This window comes from Typopeltis vanoorti, chromosome 7 (assembly GCF_054136105.1).
Source record: "Typopeltis vanoorti isolate ZY-2024b chromosome 7, IOZ_Tvanoo_1.0, whole genome shotgun sequence".
NCBI lineage: Eukaryota > Metazoa > Arthropoda > Arachnida > Uropygi > Thelyphonidae > Typopeltis > Typopeltis vanoorti.
In genome coordinates this window covers 29,220,717-29,236,932 of record NC_143555.1, presented here as the reverse complement: position 1 = coordinate 29,236,932, position 16,216 = coordinate 29,220,717, and the positions used below count along the sequence as shown (strand labels likewise).

The window sequence follows — 16,216 nt, the reverse complement described above, 5'->3', positions numbered from 1 at the left end:
GTATTTTGGTTTATTATTATTATTATTATTATTATTATGTGACACCTCCAGGGAATTCAAGAACTCGTCGTGGGAGGTCACACAACTCTACTTCGCTAAATTCATCTCATCCTCTCCACGCCTACTTAATTCCCCAACTACCACACCACTACCATCAACGCCATCTGTCGCCCATCACCACCAACAACAGTATTTTATGTCTTAAATTGCGTGTGTTCTGAAGGGCAATTTGTCTGTATGCGGGATGAAAAACCTGAGTTTCTGGGAGAAAATAACCCTGCTACCACCATGTGAGATCAGCTAACTCACCTTAAACTGAAAAAGCCCATATAAGGATTTCCCTCATCATGACGAGAATCGAACCCCAGGTCGTTTCCAATTGAAGGATGCAATGTTCCGCCATTCTTCCAATTGTGCTACTAAACTGAAATTTTACTTTAACACTAGTTGTTTTCATAATTTTTAATAGTGAAAATAGATATCTTCCTTCTTACTGCTTAACCACTCACCCATACATGTGTTATAGGCTTTGAAACCTTCTTTTTTTGTGTGAGATTGTTATAAAAAAAAAAAAAAAATTACATGTATGTATTCCTTCACTCATAACCACAGCTTTCAATTGGTGCATATTAAACATAATAAATCCCTTGCATGTTAAACATGTTCGTAAACCTGTTCTCCAATTGTTATACTCTGCTTTGATTTCTAATTTATATTGCATCGTTGCCAATATGAAATTGAACAAATTGAAAACTGGTTGGTTTTTAGTCATTTCTGACCATAGGTGACTTTGTAGGTATTGCCCACAAAGTATTCCTGATAAGATTTTTACAGGGCAGTTCACCATTGCTTTCCCCAGTCCCCCAATTTTATCAGAGTTCAGGACTGGCATATGGCTGGGATGTATTCATGACTGTAATCCATGTGTGTTCATGGGTCTGGTTTGCCTGTTCTGGGGGACAAAAAACCTGAGTTTCCGGGTAACAAAACCCCCTGCTTCCTTATGAGACCAGCTAACTCACCTTTTGTTGAAAAAGTCAGTGACGTGAGGAATCACATCACTGACTGGAATCAAACCTAGGTCTTTCTGACCAAAGGGCTTCATCTATACTGACTGAGAGCTATAGAGGCTCAATTGAACACTAAGAAAGGATGTTAGATGATCATCTTCACTAATTACTAAGAATTAGTATAAAGTTTTACTAATTCTCAGTTTTAAAGAATTGTAGCAAATATATAACATCAAACAATCTCATTGAAGGGGATTTTTTGTGAAGGAAAAATAATGGTAATTAGATATTAGATAGTTAAATTTTGACATCTTGTAATAGTTTTTTTTTTTAATGAATCCAAGAATGTAGTTTGTTTTGTTATATTTGTATGCATTTTGTTGCATGTTTTTTCATCCAACAAGATATTTTCTTTCCGGATACCCATTTGTTTTCCAATTTTGGATAAGTACGAATGGTCCATTGTCAGTCTTCACTTGAAATCTGGTGCACAAAAACAGCTGGATCCACTGCTCTAGGATGAGGTCAATACACTAATAATTTTCTTTGTTTTACCTATTTTTAATCCTTTTCCTTCTTTTTAATCATCATGTTCATTGTATATCTTTACAGTAGCGCACTCAGAATTTAATCTTGGGGGAAAGCAATCAAGAATTAATCTTGGTGGGCCGAGCACTCAAGATTTAATCTTAGGGAGGGGCCGAGTTGAGTGGACAATTTGAGAATAGACACTATGCACTGCATATGACCTATGACTGAGCATCTGCAGTGATCACCAATACATGAAACCCGAGATGATCTCCTCTGGCCCAGCTTGGGCAAACGAAGAAGCACTTGGTCCACCTGAGCACTGCTTTGTTCACCTTGCGTTCACAGCAGCCGTGATTCCAGAGCTATAGGGTATTCCCACCTTATGTGACCGCTAATTCATAAGTAGTTTAGAAATAGAAGACATGATACAACATAAATAAAAAAATGAATTTTAATTAGGAAAAGATTTTTGGAAAATTTTCTAGTGTTTTTCATTTGGGGGCCAGGGCCCATTGTCCCCCCCTCCTTGAGTGCACCACTGTTTCTTGAAATTAATAACTTTTCAACATTAATAGGATTCAATGCCAGGTATATGCTAAGTCTTAAATACTGTATTAGTTAAACAATCAGCTTTAATTTTTGAATGAGGGACTTTTTTAAAAACAATTGCAGGAAATTACTAAAATAAAGAGCCAAATGCTTCAGTTTGGTGGTGCAACATTATATAAGCAAAGTGAATATTAGATCCAGCATTATTTCAAAACCAAATGTAAAAACTATGGACTCTGAAAGTTTCGTAAGGTAAGTTGATCAGGTGAGCTTATGGGAATAGTTTTTGTTTCTACATTCGACTTTGAAATAATGCTGAATCTAATATCCACTTTTATTATTATTATTATTATTATTATTATTCAGGCCTCCAAGGAGTCAAAAGACTCATCGAGGGAGGTCCTTTCTAAGACATAAAGTCTGTCAAGACTCATCGAGGGGAAGTCCCCCCCTGAGAAACACAAAGTTTATCATACCACTCCTTAAACCCACTGACCGTTCTCACTCCCACCACTCCATCAGGCAATGCATTCCACGGCTCAACCACCCTCCACACAAAGAAACCACTCCTTACCCTCTTGCTCACAGTTTCCTTTCGTAACTTCCAGGGATGGCCTCTTGTCATCACTCCTTCCCGCTGATCAACCAAGCGAAAGAACTCCCCAGTGTCAACCCTGTAACCACCTCTCAACAGTTTAAAAGTCTCAATCATATCACCTCTCCTTCTTCTATCCACCAAACTCTGCAGTCCACATTCTCTCAGCCGATCCTCATAACTATCCTTGTACAGTCCTGAAACCATCTTTGTCATCCGTCTTTGTATCCTTTCCACGGTTAATTTATCCCCTTCAAATCCTGGGGACCAAATCTGAGAACAATAGTCCAAGTGTGGTCTGATCAGAGACTTATACAACGGAATGATAACCCTCTTATCTCTGCAGGTCAGTGTCCTTCTCATAATAGCAGCAATCCTCTGTGTTACCTTCACCACCTTTGCAATATGTCCCCTAAACTTCAGGTTTCTATCAATCATCAACCCCAGATCTCTTGTCTCCCCTACTTCCTCCAGTATAACTCCTCCCATAGAGTATGCAGCATCCCATCGATGTTTCCCAAACCTCAAGACCTTACATTTTGCTGCATTAAACTGACACCCCCATTCATTTGCCCATCTATCTAGCTTATTTAAATCCTCTTGCAGGGCTACCACATCTGCACTATTACTAATAATCCTTCCAAGCTTCGCATCATCCGCAAACAACTGAATATCCCCCTGCAATCCACTGGCTATGTCATTGATATAAAGGTTAAACAATATAGGTCCTAGTACTGAGCCCTGTGGGACCCCACTTGTAACCCTCTGCCTCCTGGAAACTGCTCCACCATACACAACTCTCTGATACCTATCAGACAGCCAATCCTGAATCCAGTTGACCAATCTGACATCCAGACCCATGTGCTGCAACTTAAATATCAGCTTATCATGTGGCACCCTGTCAAATGCCTTCGCCAAGTCTAAGAAAATTGCAGTATATGCCTTTCCCTCATCTAATGCTCTTGTAACTTTATTATAAAAGGCTAGCATATTGCTAAAACAAGAGCGTCCTTTCACAAATCCATGTTGATTCTCACAGATAACATTACCCTCATCTGCCCAATGCTGTACACGGTCCCTCACTACTTTCTCCAAGATCTTAACAACTACTGATGACACACAGACTGGCCTATAATTAGACACTTCCAGTCTGTTACCACCCTTATGCAATGGCACTATCTTACCTTCCTTCCATTCCCTGGGCACCTTTGCCAAAGCCAGACTTTCATTGAAAAGCCACGTTAAAGGTATTGTCAATTCCCTAGCACATTCTCTCAAAACTCGTGGCGAAATACCATCCAGTCCCACAGCTTTACTGACATCCAGAGTACTCAGTATCTGAAACACACTCTCCTCCTGTACCTCCAGACCTCGTACCAGTCCTATCCCTCTAGCATTAAAACTGACTCCTCTAGGATGAAATACTCCAATAAAGTGTTCATTGAACAATTCCACTATGTCCTCTGCATCAGTCACTCTATTCCCATTTTTATCCCACAATATCATTCTTCCACAGTCATTTCTCCTCCTACTGGCCACATAGCTAAAAAATTCCCTAGGATTTTCTTTGGATCTTAGGGCCAATCTCCTCTCATATTCCAGTTTCGCTTTCCTTACCACACGAGTCACTCTTCTGGCCTGTGTCTTATATTCCTCATGCATCTCTTCACCTGTCTCCTTATATCTCTTCCATAGCCTCTTTTTCGCATGCAATTCCTGTTTAATATTGTTTGTCATCCACTTTACTCCAAATTGCGCCCTCTTCTTCACTCGTGGTATACAACTTACCATTGCTGATAACAAATATTCTTTCACAATTTCCCACGCACTGGTGATATCCCGGCCTTCCAATTCCTCCCTCCATGAAACTTCCCGAAGTTGACGTCTAAGACTATTATAATCACCTGCCTTATAATTCCACATAAGTTCCCGTCTCTTTGATACTCCTGCATGTCTATTCATTTTCCAAGTCAAAACCATATGGTCACTCTCTCCAACTGGTGGGAGAGACGTCAACTCAGTTATTATCAACTCTTCTGATGCTATAACCAAATCCAAAATTTTTGAACCTCTTGTTCCCTCTGTTACATGTTGCCTAAGACATTTGTCCCTCAAGAATTCTAGAAATTCCATTCCCCTATTGTTACATGCATCTTCCTCTCTCCAATTTATACTACTGAAGTTAAAATCTCCCATAACAATCATTCTTCTTGCACTTGCCAAACTTAGCTGTCTAAACATCTCCTGGTCCCCATCCTCTGTGCTCCTGGGTCTGTAGCAACACCCCACTAAATATCCTGTCTTGCCTACCTCTACCTCACACCATACGCTCTCAAAATCATTTGTCTCACTACCTTCCAAATTCTCCACTCTTAGAGGACATAGGTCATCACTTATCATAAGCAGTACCCCACCACCACCACGTTTTCCCCTCCTATCCTGACGAAAAATGTTGTACCCAGCGACTTCCATTGCTGTTTTTATATCCCCTTCTGTCAACCACGTCTCAGTGATCGCAATAATTTTTGGCCAGGCTGATGCTATCTGCGCCACCAATTCCTCTCCCTTATTCCGGATACTCCTGGCATTAGTATACAGCATATAAATGCCATTGTTTCTATACCCAGCATTATCCCTTCTAGACTCCACTGGGCTCAGTCTTACCTGACATTGTCTCCCTTCTCCCAAGTATCCATTCCCACAAGAGGCCACCCCTGCTATCATCCTCCCTGGGACACACTGACTCGTTCAGAACAGCAATCTCTCCAGATGCCTACGTCCTTCCTCATTCAAATGCAAACGGTCTCTCGCAAACAACTCCTCTCTTTCCTCAAACGCACTCCAAGCATCCACATATACCAGTCCTCTCTTGTCACACATTCTCGCTATTATGCCATTCAATATCACCGCTCTTCTGCTCAGCTCATCATTATCATACCTAGGCAACACGCACACTATTTTTCCTCTCTCTGTCTTCTTCCGTACAGTCTCAAGCAAAAATCTCATATCTCTCGCTGCCCGACTTACATTACCACTCAAGTCATTCGTTCCTACCATCACAATCATCTCATCCACCCTTTCACCTCTCTTAATTGCCATAGCCACCCTTTCTATTGTTCCTCCTGGCAAACACTCCTCACGCATCCTATCCTGAACACCACGGATCATTGAGTCACCATACATTATACCTCTTACCATTCCATCGCTCCTATTGTTTCCATTCTCTCCTCTTCTTTCATTCCCATACCTCTCTCTTCTACTGTTTCCATTCTCTCCTCTTCTAGCACTCCCATACATCTCTCTCATTCCCTCTCTCCTACTGTTTCCATTTTCTCCACTTCTAGCACTTCCATATCCCTCTCTCATTCTGTCTCTCCTACTACTGTTTCCATCCGCTCGTCTTCTAGCATTCCCATACCTCTCTCTCATTCCATCTCTCCTACCGTTTCCATTCTCTCCTCTTCTAGCACTTCCATATCTCTCTCTCATTCCGTCTCTCCTACTGTTTTCATCCTCTCGTCTGCTAGCATTCCCATACCTCTCTCTCATTCCTTCTCTTCTACTGTTTCCAATCTCTCCTCTTCTAGCACCCCCATACCTCTCACTCATACTCCTTAAATTCTCTCTCTCTCCTACTCTGATTCGCCTTGCATTCATCTCTTCCATTCTCCTTATACACTTTGCTTATATAATTTTGCATCGCTGAACTGAAGCCTTTTGGCTCTTTATTTTAGTAATTACTTTTACTCACTGACCAAGAGTTCGCTTGCGAAAAATACATTTCTCTGACATTTCAAGTTCCTTAGTACTGAATAAGAGGTTTTGCTTTCTTAAGATTTCTACCTGATCTCTGAAGAGAACCAACCAGTTCGAAACAGCTATCAGGTCAGCGAAACCTTATCAAAATGGACTAATAAAAGGCAAATATATAGACGCTTGGGCAGCACCTATGCCTTTTAAGCAGTCCACACTAAAGCAGCGTGTATGCTGGGGGAGTGTATTCCTGTCAGCTCTCTGGTCAACGTACCTTATGAAACGTTTATAGTTTCTACATTTGGCTTTGAAATAATGCTGGATCTAATATCCACTTTGTTTCTATAATTGCAGGAAAGTTTAAAAGTTATCAATGCCTAGTATTCAAGCAATAGGACAAGAATTAGTGCGACAGTATTATACTGTTCTGCATAAAGCTCCAGAACTCTTGTACAGGTAATTATTTATGAGTATAAAAATATATATATGAAAAATCTTTTTTTTTTGTATTTACTTTAACATGCTTATTCACTGCAGACCATGTAAAGTATTGCATGACTGATTATATCATCACCACCAAATATTATTTGCATTAATTCATGTGTTTGGTGATTTATTAATTTTTACACTACTGTGGCCTCTCAGAGTGGAGGATTTGAATAGCAATGGCATTAATGGTTTTGAGAGCATATGGTGTGAGGTGGAGGTGGGCAGGACAGAATATTTAGTGGGGTGATCATATAAGTCAGGGAGCATAGAGAGTGAAGAGCAGGAGATGCTTAGGCAGTTGTGCTTGGGAAGTGCAGAAAGAATGATTATCATGGAGATTTTAACTACAGCAGTATAAATTGGGAAGATGAAACTGCATGTAAGGGAATAGTTTTACACCCCACTAAATATTCTGTCCTGCTCACCTCCACCTCACACCATGTAAGGGAATAAAATTTCTGGAAATTCCATTCCCTTACTACTACATGAAGGAACCTTGTGTTCCTTCCTGTAGAAGGAACACAAGGTTCAAGAGTTTTAGATTTGGTCATAGCATCAGAACTGTATAAATCCTAGTGCACATAAGTCCATTTGTGGCCTAATCAAAGCCTTATACAATAGAACAAGAATCTCTTGCTTCTACAAATCAGAGTCCTTCGCTTCATTCCCAGAACTCATTGTGTGCTGTCCTCACAATTTTGGCAATGGCATTAATGTCCCCTAAATTTCAGATCCTTATCCATTATCACCCCAAGATCTCTTATTTCTTCCACTTCCAACAATATATCCCCACCAAGCATAAATTCTACATCCCATCTTTGTTTCCCAAATTTTAAAACCCGCAGCCTTTTGGCTGGAGAGTGTATCCGCTCTCCAGCCAAATTCGAATCCCTCCATAGGCATGAATGTTTGTGAGTGTCTGTGAAAATACTAGTGGTGGTAGTCGGCAGTAGATGGCATTGGTGTAGATCAGCGCTTCCTAAACTGTGGGCCGTGGCCCCCTTGGGGGCCGTAGGTTTTGTTGAGGGGGGGACGTGAAATAATGAAAACAAATTTAAAATGTTTTAAGACTAAGTAGATTTTTTTATTTTAAAAGAAACGCATTTAACTTTTATTATTCATTATTTCTTTTTTTGTTAATTTTTATATTTTAATGCAAAAATTCACACATTGGTGTTGGTTCACAAACATTGCTTCCTGCGTATTTCGGCGCTTAATGAATATTAGTAAATATTGCTTATTCATATGTTTCATTTCAAAACAGTGGTTAATTGTATTTACTTCGAATGCTCTCCAGGGAAGCTCCAAATCTTCCTGTCCCTTTCATCACACGTTCGTAATCAGGGACTGTTGATATTGACTTTATATACATATCAAAACTCGTTTTATATTATCACTGTCATCGGAGCTAGTTTTCTGTTACCGATGAAAGTTTCGCATATACTTCACACATGAAAAAAAGCTTAAACAAGTTCATTCCGGGAGATAGTAACTCGCTTGCAGTGGTAAACACCACCACTCCCTAACAACCGCTATACTGCACAGGCAATAAAAACAAGTACTTTTATTATGCCAGTGAATAAGGTATGAGGAGCCTGTGTAATATATTTCTCAACAAATAGTGCAATTAGAGACGACTGGGATAAAAACACACTAATTAATGAATCACATGTCCCCTCATACAGAAACTATGCTGTATAGACTGAAACAAAACCATATGTTGCATGGGCAAACACAGTATCTAACTAAAAACTATTGTTATTAATTAGATGTGTGTGAGTTCGATTTCCCAAGACAGCAATAAAATTCAACCAAACGTGTTAAAATTCGTAAAAGTGTTAAAACTATGTAATATGTATATATAATGAATGTTATGGCAGTTTCACATATGGAATTCGGTTGAAGAGAGTTAGCATTTCAACTCAATTGTCAGCTATGCTTTTATCTTTCGGTTGCACGATCTTTTGTTAATACCACGCCAATCATATGCATGTTTTAATAACCTGCCTTTGCTGTCTGTTTTGCGTTAGGCTTAATTACTGTAAAGGAAGAAAAGTCACAAAAGAGAAAAATGTTCCTGGTCCGGGGATTCCCTTATTCAGGCAATATTCAGTAATTTCATGTTTTCAGTCTGTGGTGTGCCAGTATTGGTAAGTGGTGATATTATGTGATCTATTCTATTTTAAAAAATTTTACCCTGAGATAGAGAAGTGACTGATAAAAAATAAAAAAAAAATTCCCATGAACAATCAGAAGCAGAAACAGATTCAAAAAAAAAAAAAAAACAGTATTTCATGTTTTACCAGAACAGCCCGCATCGTCTTCAGAACCAAAAGGTAAGAGGCAAAAAATGTAATATATGCATTTGATTTTTGCAATATTCGCTGTGTATGTTTTGTATTGAAGATAAATACAATAAATATTATAATAAAATAACTCTCTATTCCGATTTTTTTTCGAGGGGGGGCCGTGAAATATTTTAATTTTTGCAAAGGGGGCCCTGATATCCAGAAGTTTGGGAAGCACTGGTGTAGATGATGAAGGTAGTTACGGTTGGTGGAGACAAAGAGTTGTAGAGTAGGTGCTCTCCCTCGATGAGTGTTTGGACTCCTTGGAGGTGTTACATAACAATAATAACAATAACACATTTTGCAATATTGAACTTGCATCCCCATTTCCATTCTCATTTGCTCAATTTATTCAAGTCTTCTTGTAAGGCCACAACTTCTTCTCTAGTCTTCATAGTTTGTCCTGATTTTGCATCATCTGCAGACAACTGAATATCTCCATCCAAATCTTCACCAATATCATTAACATACATGTTAAACAGCAATGACCCTAAAACAGATCCTGAGGCACACCACCAGTGACTTTCCTCTACCTGGATATTGCTCCCCTATACACAATTTACTGATACCTATCAGATAGCCAGTCTCCGATCCAATGCACTAATCTAATATCCAACCCCGTCTGCTCTAGTTTGACTATCAACTTATCATGCAGCAATCTATCAGAAGCCTTTGCAAAATCTAAGTATATTGCTGTATATCCATATCCTTTGTCCAATGAATCTGTCATCATATTGTAATAAGTAGATTATTAAAACATGACATTCCTTTGGCAAATCCATGTTCACCATCAAAGATGATACCCTTGTTGTCAACCCAGTTCTGCATTTGGATTCTCACAAGCCTCTCCAACACTTGAACCACAAAACCTGACACACAGATAAGCCTATAATTTGATGCCTGAGTTCTATCACCTCCCCTATGAAGTGGCACAATCTTACCTTCCTTCCACTCCTTTGGAACTTGACCCAGTGCTTATTATTATTATTATCTGAACCTCCTTTGAGTCCAAGGACTCATCAGTAGAGGACATACTCCCATGCAACCTTATCTATATGCTACATAATCTATTATCTGCCATCTACTAGTACGCTACATAATCCACAATTCACACCATCTACATGTAATTAATAGTAGTTTTGTCTGTTAAATGTATGTGTTCTCTGGTCAGTTTGCCAGTGAATACTCAAGTTAAAAGGAGAAAAAAATCCTGTGACTTCCATATGAGATAAACTAACTACAATTTGGGGTAAAAAAAAAGTCCATATAAAGATTCTTCTCATCATGATAAGAATCAAATTCAGTCTTTTCAGTTTGAAGGTTGCATTGTCTTTGTTCTTCCAAACTGTTTTAAATAGGGAAATACTTATGTTGGTAGTTGATATGCACTGATGAACATAGAGATATCTTGTAGTTTCATACAATTAATAAACTTTAAAACTTTAAATGAAATTAATAATTCATTATGTAATATCACATACACACCTTAATTATAAAAATGTCTTTTATATTATTATTCAGGACCTCCACAGAGTCACAAGTCTCATTGAGGGGGGACCCATCCTAAACAATACAAAGCTTCTCATTCCACTCCTTAAACTCATTCACTGTTTATGCTCTTGCTACCCTATCAGGCAATGCATTCTATAGTCCACCCACCCTCCATACAATAAAGCCACTCCTCACCCTCTTATTCACCACTTCATTTGTAACGTAACCTCCAGGGATGGCCGTTAGTCCTTACCCCTTCTTTTTGTTTTACTATATGAAAGAAATCCTCACTTCAACCCTGTCACTACCTCTCAACAGTTTAACTGTCTCAATTATATCATCTGTCATTCTATCTATGAAACTTTGCAGTCCACATGCCCGCCTATCCTCATAACTAATATTGTACAGTACTGATATCATTTTCGTTATCTGCATCTGCACCCTTTTCAAAGCTAATTTATCCCAGTCAAATCCAGGTGACCAAATCTGAGCACAGTAGTCCAGATGTGGTCTGATTATGGCTACATGGGAATCACTACTCTTCTGTCTCTGGTAGTCAGCATCCTTCTCAGTATTGCTGCAATCCTCTGGGTTACCCTTGCTACCTTTGTGATATGTTACCTAAATTTCATGCTTCTATCCATCATCCCAAGATCCCTTACCTCCTCCTCCACTTTTTCTAATGTGGTTCCTCCAACAGAATATATAGCTTCCCATTGATTGAACTCAAACTCCAAGATCCCATTTAGCTGCATTAAACTGATACCCCAATTCATTTGGCCATCTTCCCAGCTTATTCAAATTCTCCTGAAGGGCTACTAACACAGACTGATAAGAAAACAACTATTTATTAACTTATTGCTCCAAACATACTTCAAACCTCAACAAGTATGGCTGTATAAATTTGCCAAAGATTTGGGAGACAGTCATCTTAAGACCAAATTAATACCTGCTTTCTCTCTGTTTTTTTTTCCAACATAAATGGCACCTAATTAGGACTTTAGTCTTTGTGTTGTACATTACAATTGTTCAAACTAATCCCATTGTTATACCTGATTGTGGTTGTCTCACGTACTGGGATAAACTATTTTTGTGTTCTGAAGATGCTGGATAGAAAAACCAGCAAAATATCAGCAATAAGTTAATAAATAGTTATTTTCTTATCAGTCTGTGTTCTCATCCGTACCATTAAAATTATTCAACACTACTGTTACTTTATTATAAATGGCAAATTTATGCTGACTTTACAGATAGCACTACCCTCATCAGCCCAATGCTATATGTATTTCTAACCAATTTCTCCAAAATCTTACCAACCACAAAAGGAATACAAACTGGTCTATAGTTTGATACTTCCAATGATAAACAGTTTTTTTAATTAAAGTTGAATTGTGGCACTGTTGAAACTAAGCTGTTAGCTGAAAAAACACTTCTTCTTCTTCTTCTTCTGCAGCTTCTCCCACTTAAGTGGGGTCACTGTTTCTTATGAGTCTCCTCCACACCTTCCTGTCTTGGGCTGTCACCACATCCAAGTTCTTCATCTTCAAGTCCTCTTCTACCAGCTCCCTCCATCTCTTCTTTGGCCGCCCACGCTTCCGCCTTCCTTGCACATCCATCTGCATGACCCTTCTTCCCACATATTCGTCCTCCCTCCTCATCACATGACCAAACCATCTCAACCTTGCCTCCTGTACTTTCGCTCCTAAGTTCGTAACTTTCACTGTTCCCCTGACATAGTCATTTCTCAGATGATCCTTTCTGGTCACACCGCACATCCACCTAAGCATTCTCATCTCTGCTACTTCCATCCTGCTAATGTTATTTTTCCTCAGGGCCACAGTTTCTATAGCATATGTCATAGCTGGCCTCACTACTGTCCTATAAATTTTGCCTTTCAGATTGATCGGCACCCTCTTATCACATAACACTCCAGCCATCTCCCTCCAGTTACTCCAACCTGCTTGTATCCTGCATCCCACTTCCTTCTCACCTCCTCCATCTTCTTCCACTGTCGAACCTAAGTATCTAAAGTCTCTCGCCTTCCTGATGACATTTCCTTCCAGCTCCAGGTCTGTCTCCTGGCCACCGCCCACTGCGCAACACATATACTCTGTCTTACTTCTGCTCAGTCTCATACCTCTCTCTTCCAGTACTTTTTTCCATCTTTCCAGTTTAGTTTCCGCTTCTTCTCTTGAATCTACACACAGCAAGATGTCATCTGCATACAGCATTGTCCAAGGTGCATCTTCTCTCACCTCCTCTGTTACCACCTCCATCACAATATTAAACAGAAACGGACTTAATGCTGACCCTTGATGCAAGCCAACTGTTACTTGAAAACTTTCTGTCTGTCCCAAACAGGTCCGAACACTTGTCTTCACATTTCTGTACATTTCCTGCACCAACCTGACATATTTCTCTGGCACCTTCTTCTCCCTCAGACACCTCCAGACTTCTTGCCTTGGCACTCTATCGTATGCTTTCTCCAGATCAATAAATACCAGATGTAGCTCCCTTTGTTTCTCTCGATATTTTTCCATCATCTGTCATAACCCAAAGATAGCATCTGTTGTTGATCTACCAGGCATGAAGCCAAATTGTTCCTTTGCAATCTCCACCTCCTCCCTCAATCTACCATCAAGAACCCTTTCTAGGATCTTCATTGTGTGGGACATCAACTTTATTCCTCTGTAATTTTTACAGTCTTGTGCATCCCCTTTACCCTTGTAGATGGGAACAAGAGTACTCTCCCTCCATTCCTCGGGTATATTTTCCTGTTGGCAAACTTTCATGAACAGGTCCCACAGCAGGTCAATTCCCTCTTCCCCCAGTGCCTTCCATGCCTCCACTGGAATTCTGTCGGGGCCCACCGCTTTTCCATTCTTCATCCTCTTCATGGCCTCCATCACTTCCATTCTACCGATGTTCTGCACCATCCCCTCAGAAGGCTGCCCATTTCCTCTGTGAGTCCTTGCATTTTCCTCATTCAGAAGTCCCTCAAAGTATATTTTCCATCTGTTTCTTATGTCCACATCCCTCCATAATACTCTTCCTTCAGCATCTTTGATCTGCCTCACATGTAAGATGTCCTTAGCTGCTTTATTTCTACATTTCGCTAGTTGGTAAATTTTTCTCTGTCCTTCCTTTGTTTCTAATTGATCATACAGATCTTGATATGCCATGGTCTTCGCCTGTGCCACAACTCTCTTGGCTTCTCGCTTTTTCTCTCTGTACTCCTCTCTGTCCTTTTCCACTCTTTACTCATCCCACTTCTGCTTTGCCTCCCTCTTAGCCGTCACTGCTTCTTGCACATTATTATTCCACCACCAACCCTCCTTCTGCTCTCTAATCTTTCCAGATGTCTCACCAAGCACCTCGATTGCACAGCTCAGGATTACTTTTGAATTATGTTTCCACCAATCTTGTACACTTTCCAGTCCATCCGAAATCCTCTCTAAAACGATTCCTAATTATGAAAAAGTGATGCCTACCTTACCAAAATTCTTTTTTGTAATTAATGTTTTAGAACTAGAACACACGTTTTCTCCATCAAAATGATAATATCATCACTGTTGATATATTCATTTACTTTTGTTTTTACTATATTCTCAGGTTTAAATATTTTAATAAGATATGTTTAATTACACAGTAATTCACTTTATTTCTTTAATAGTTTATTTGCTACTACTACTACTACTACTACTACTTCTTTTTTTGGTAGATTTTATGGAGAAAAATCTCTGTTTCTGCATGATGTACAAGATTCTTCAGGAAAAGAAGTTATAGGAAAGAAGGTAGTGGAAAGAGTATAAATCATTTATATATTTCTGATAATTTATTTAATCAGACAATATTTACATAACAGTATTCTTCAAAATAGAAATTTCAAATCTGTTTAAAATAAAAAAAATTGCCTTCCTCTAATTTATCCTTATTTTCCACCTTTACTCTCTTATTTAAGTATACCAATTATCTTAAATGGTGTTCATTTTATCTGTCTCATTCTGGATTCCATATTAAACTTATAATATTGTTACAGAGAATGGGGTGATGACATCATCAAATAGTTCAGAAACTCTGTACACAAATTGAGTCATCTTGCACAAAATTGAAAGCAATGGAAGAATCATATCAAGATGGCATCAGATGCCTACGGGCAGTAAACCCATGGTTGTTGATTGATTGTCACAGATATCATGTGTTCATCATGGCTTGTCATGATGAACACATGATATGGGGACAATGGGGGGGAATCCCCCCTCCCAGGATCGAGTAAAAAATTCCACAAATTATAAACATAAAAGTGATTGAGATATGTAACCTTACACCTTCAACCATGGGATGCTTTTTCTGTCTTAAAATTTTATTATGGGTTGGCCTGTTTCAGTCCAAGGCTGGGTAGCCATAGAACACGTGTTTTATTGCAGCAATAAAGCACATGTTCCTGTTTTTGGTTCATCTTTTTTCTGATTTGTGAAAAAAATGAACTGTATTCATTTGCCCTCTGTGTTTAGTGAATCACTGAGTGAAGTGTGAATTGTAAATTTATAGTGAAACAAATTTAAACAGAAAAATACATTTTTAAAAGGTAAGTGTATGCAATTTAATATTATTTTGCTTGTTAGTTTTATTATGATTAATTAGTTGATTTTTAATAAAATATGCTGGTCAATTTTTTTTATATATGAAATTGTGCTAAAAACTGTATTAATTCTGAATACTTTTTCTTCCAAGAATTAAAGATCATCAAAATAGATGTAAATTGAAAATAATGTATTCATAGTTTACATTGACAAATTATTACATCAAAAAATGCTAAAAGATGTTTATTGATGTAATTATTTACTTACATCAATAATTATAAAAATTTATTGATGTAATTATTTGTCTCTAAGCTTTGCCGCTCCCCCCTCCTGTAAAATTTTCTGCGGACGCCCATGCATATGGTCAAATTGACGTGAAATTTGTAGTGCAGGTTGCATAACCCACACAATAGCACACCCAACAGAAATGGGCACGTGACACTACTGATATATATATATATATAAATAAATTACATGCCCACCAGTTTGCAAAACCTACAACACACTAGTAGTGTATGTAGGCAAGAGTTATGGGAAAAGAAAGCTACTGTTTTTAAGTTAGAGACTTAAGTTATTTATTAACCAACCTTCTTCACTTCATGAGGAAGGTTGGTTTTTCTAGAGCGTAGAGGCATTTGTAATGAAACAAGAGAAGCATATTCAGTGTGTATTAACAGGGTTAGGGTAAAGTGAAGAAATAATAGATGCAAGTTCAGTAGAGAAGTACCGGAAGAAGAGCCCTAAATGTTAAATGGATCATCTGTGGGATGATTGAAGTGTGTCTGCTAGAGATGGATCATTGATCGATCACGTCATTTCCATCTGCACAGCATTAATTTTTGGTGCCTCATTTCAAGCAGAATAATA

The 16,216-nt window shown here is 38.7% G+C and overlaps 1 protein-coding gene across 2 annotated transcripts in view; it reads left to right on the top strand.

Annotated features, from left to right (window-relative positions):
• The window catches only part of LOC150104544 (ras GTPase-activating protein-binding protein 2-like), a 284,999-nt gene that overhangs the window by 24,930 nt on the left and 243,853 nt on the right, over window positions 1–16,216 (top strand). For both annotated transcript variants that reach the window (XM_090395758.1, XM_090395757.1), the window contains exons 2-3: window positions 6,793–6,894; window positions 14,488–14,560. In XM_090395758.1, the coding sequence (XP_090251884.1) occupies window positions 6,812–6,894; window positions 14,488–14,560 (156 nt within the window). In that variant the 5' untranslated portion in view covers window positions 6,793–6,811. The remainder of the gene's footprint in view (window positions 1–6,792; window positions 6,895–14,487; window positions 14,561–16,216) is intronic.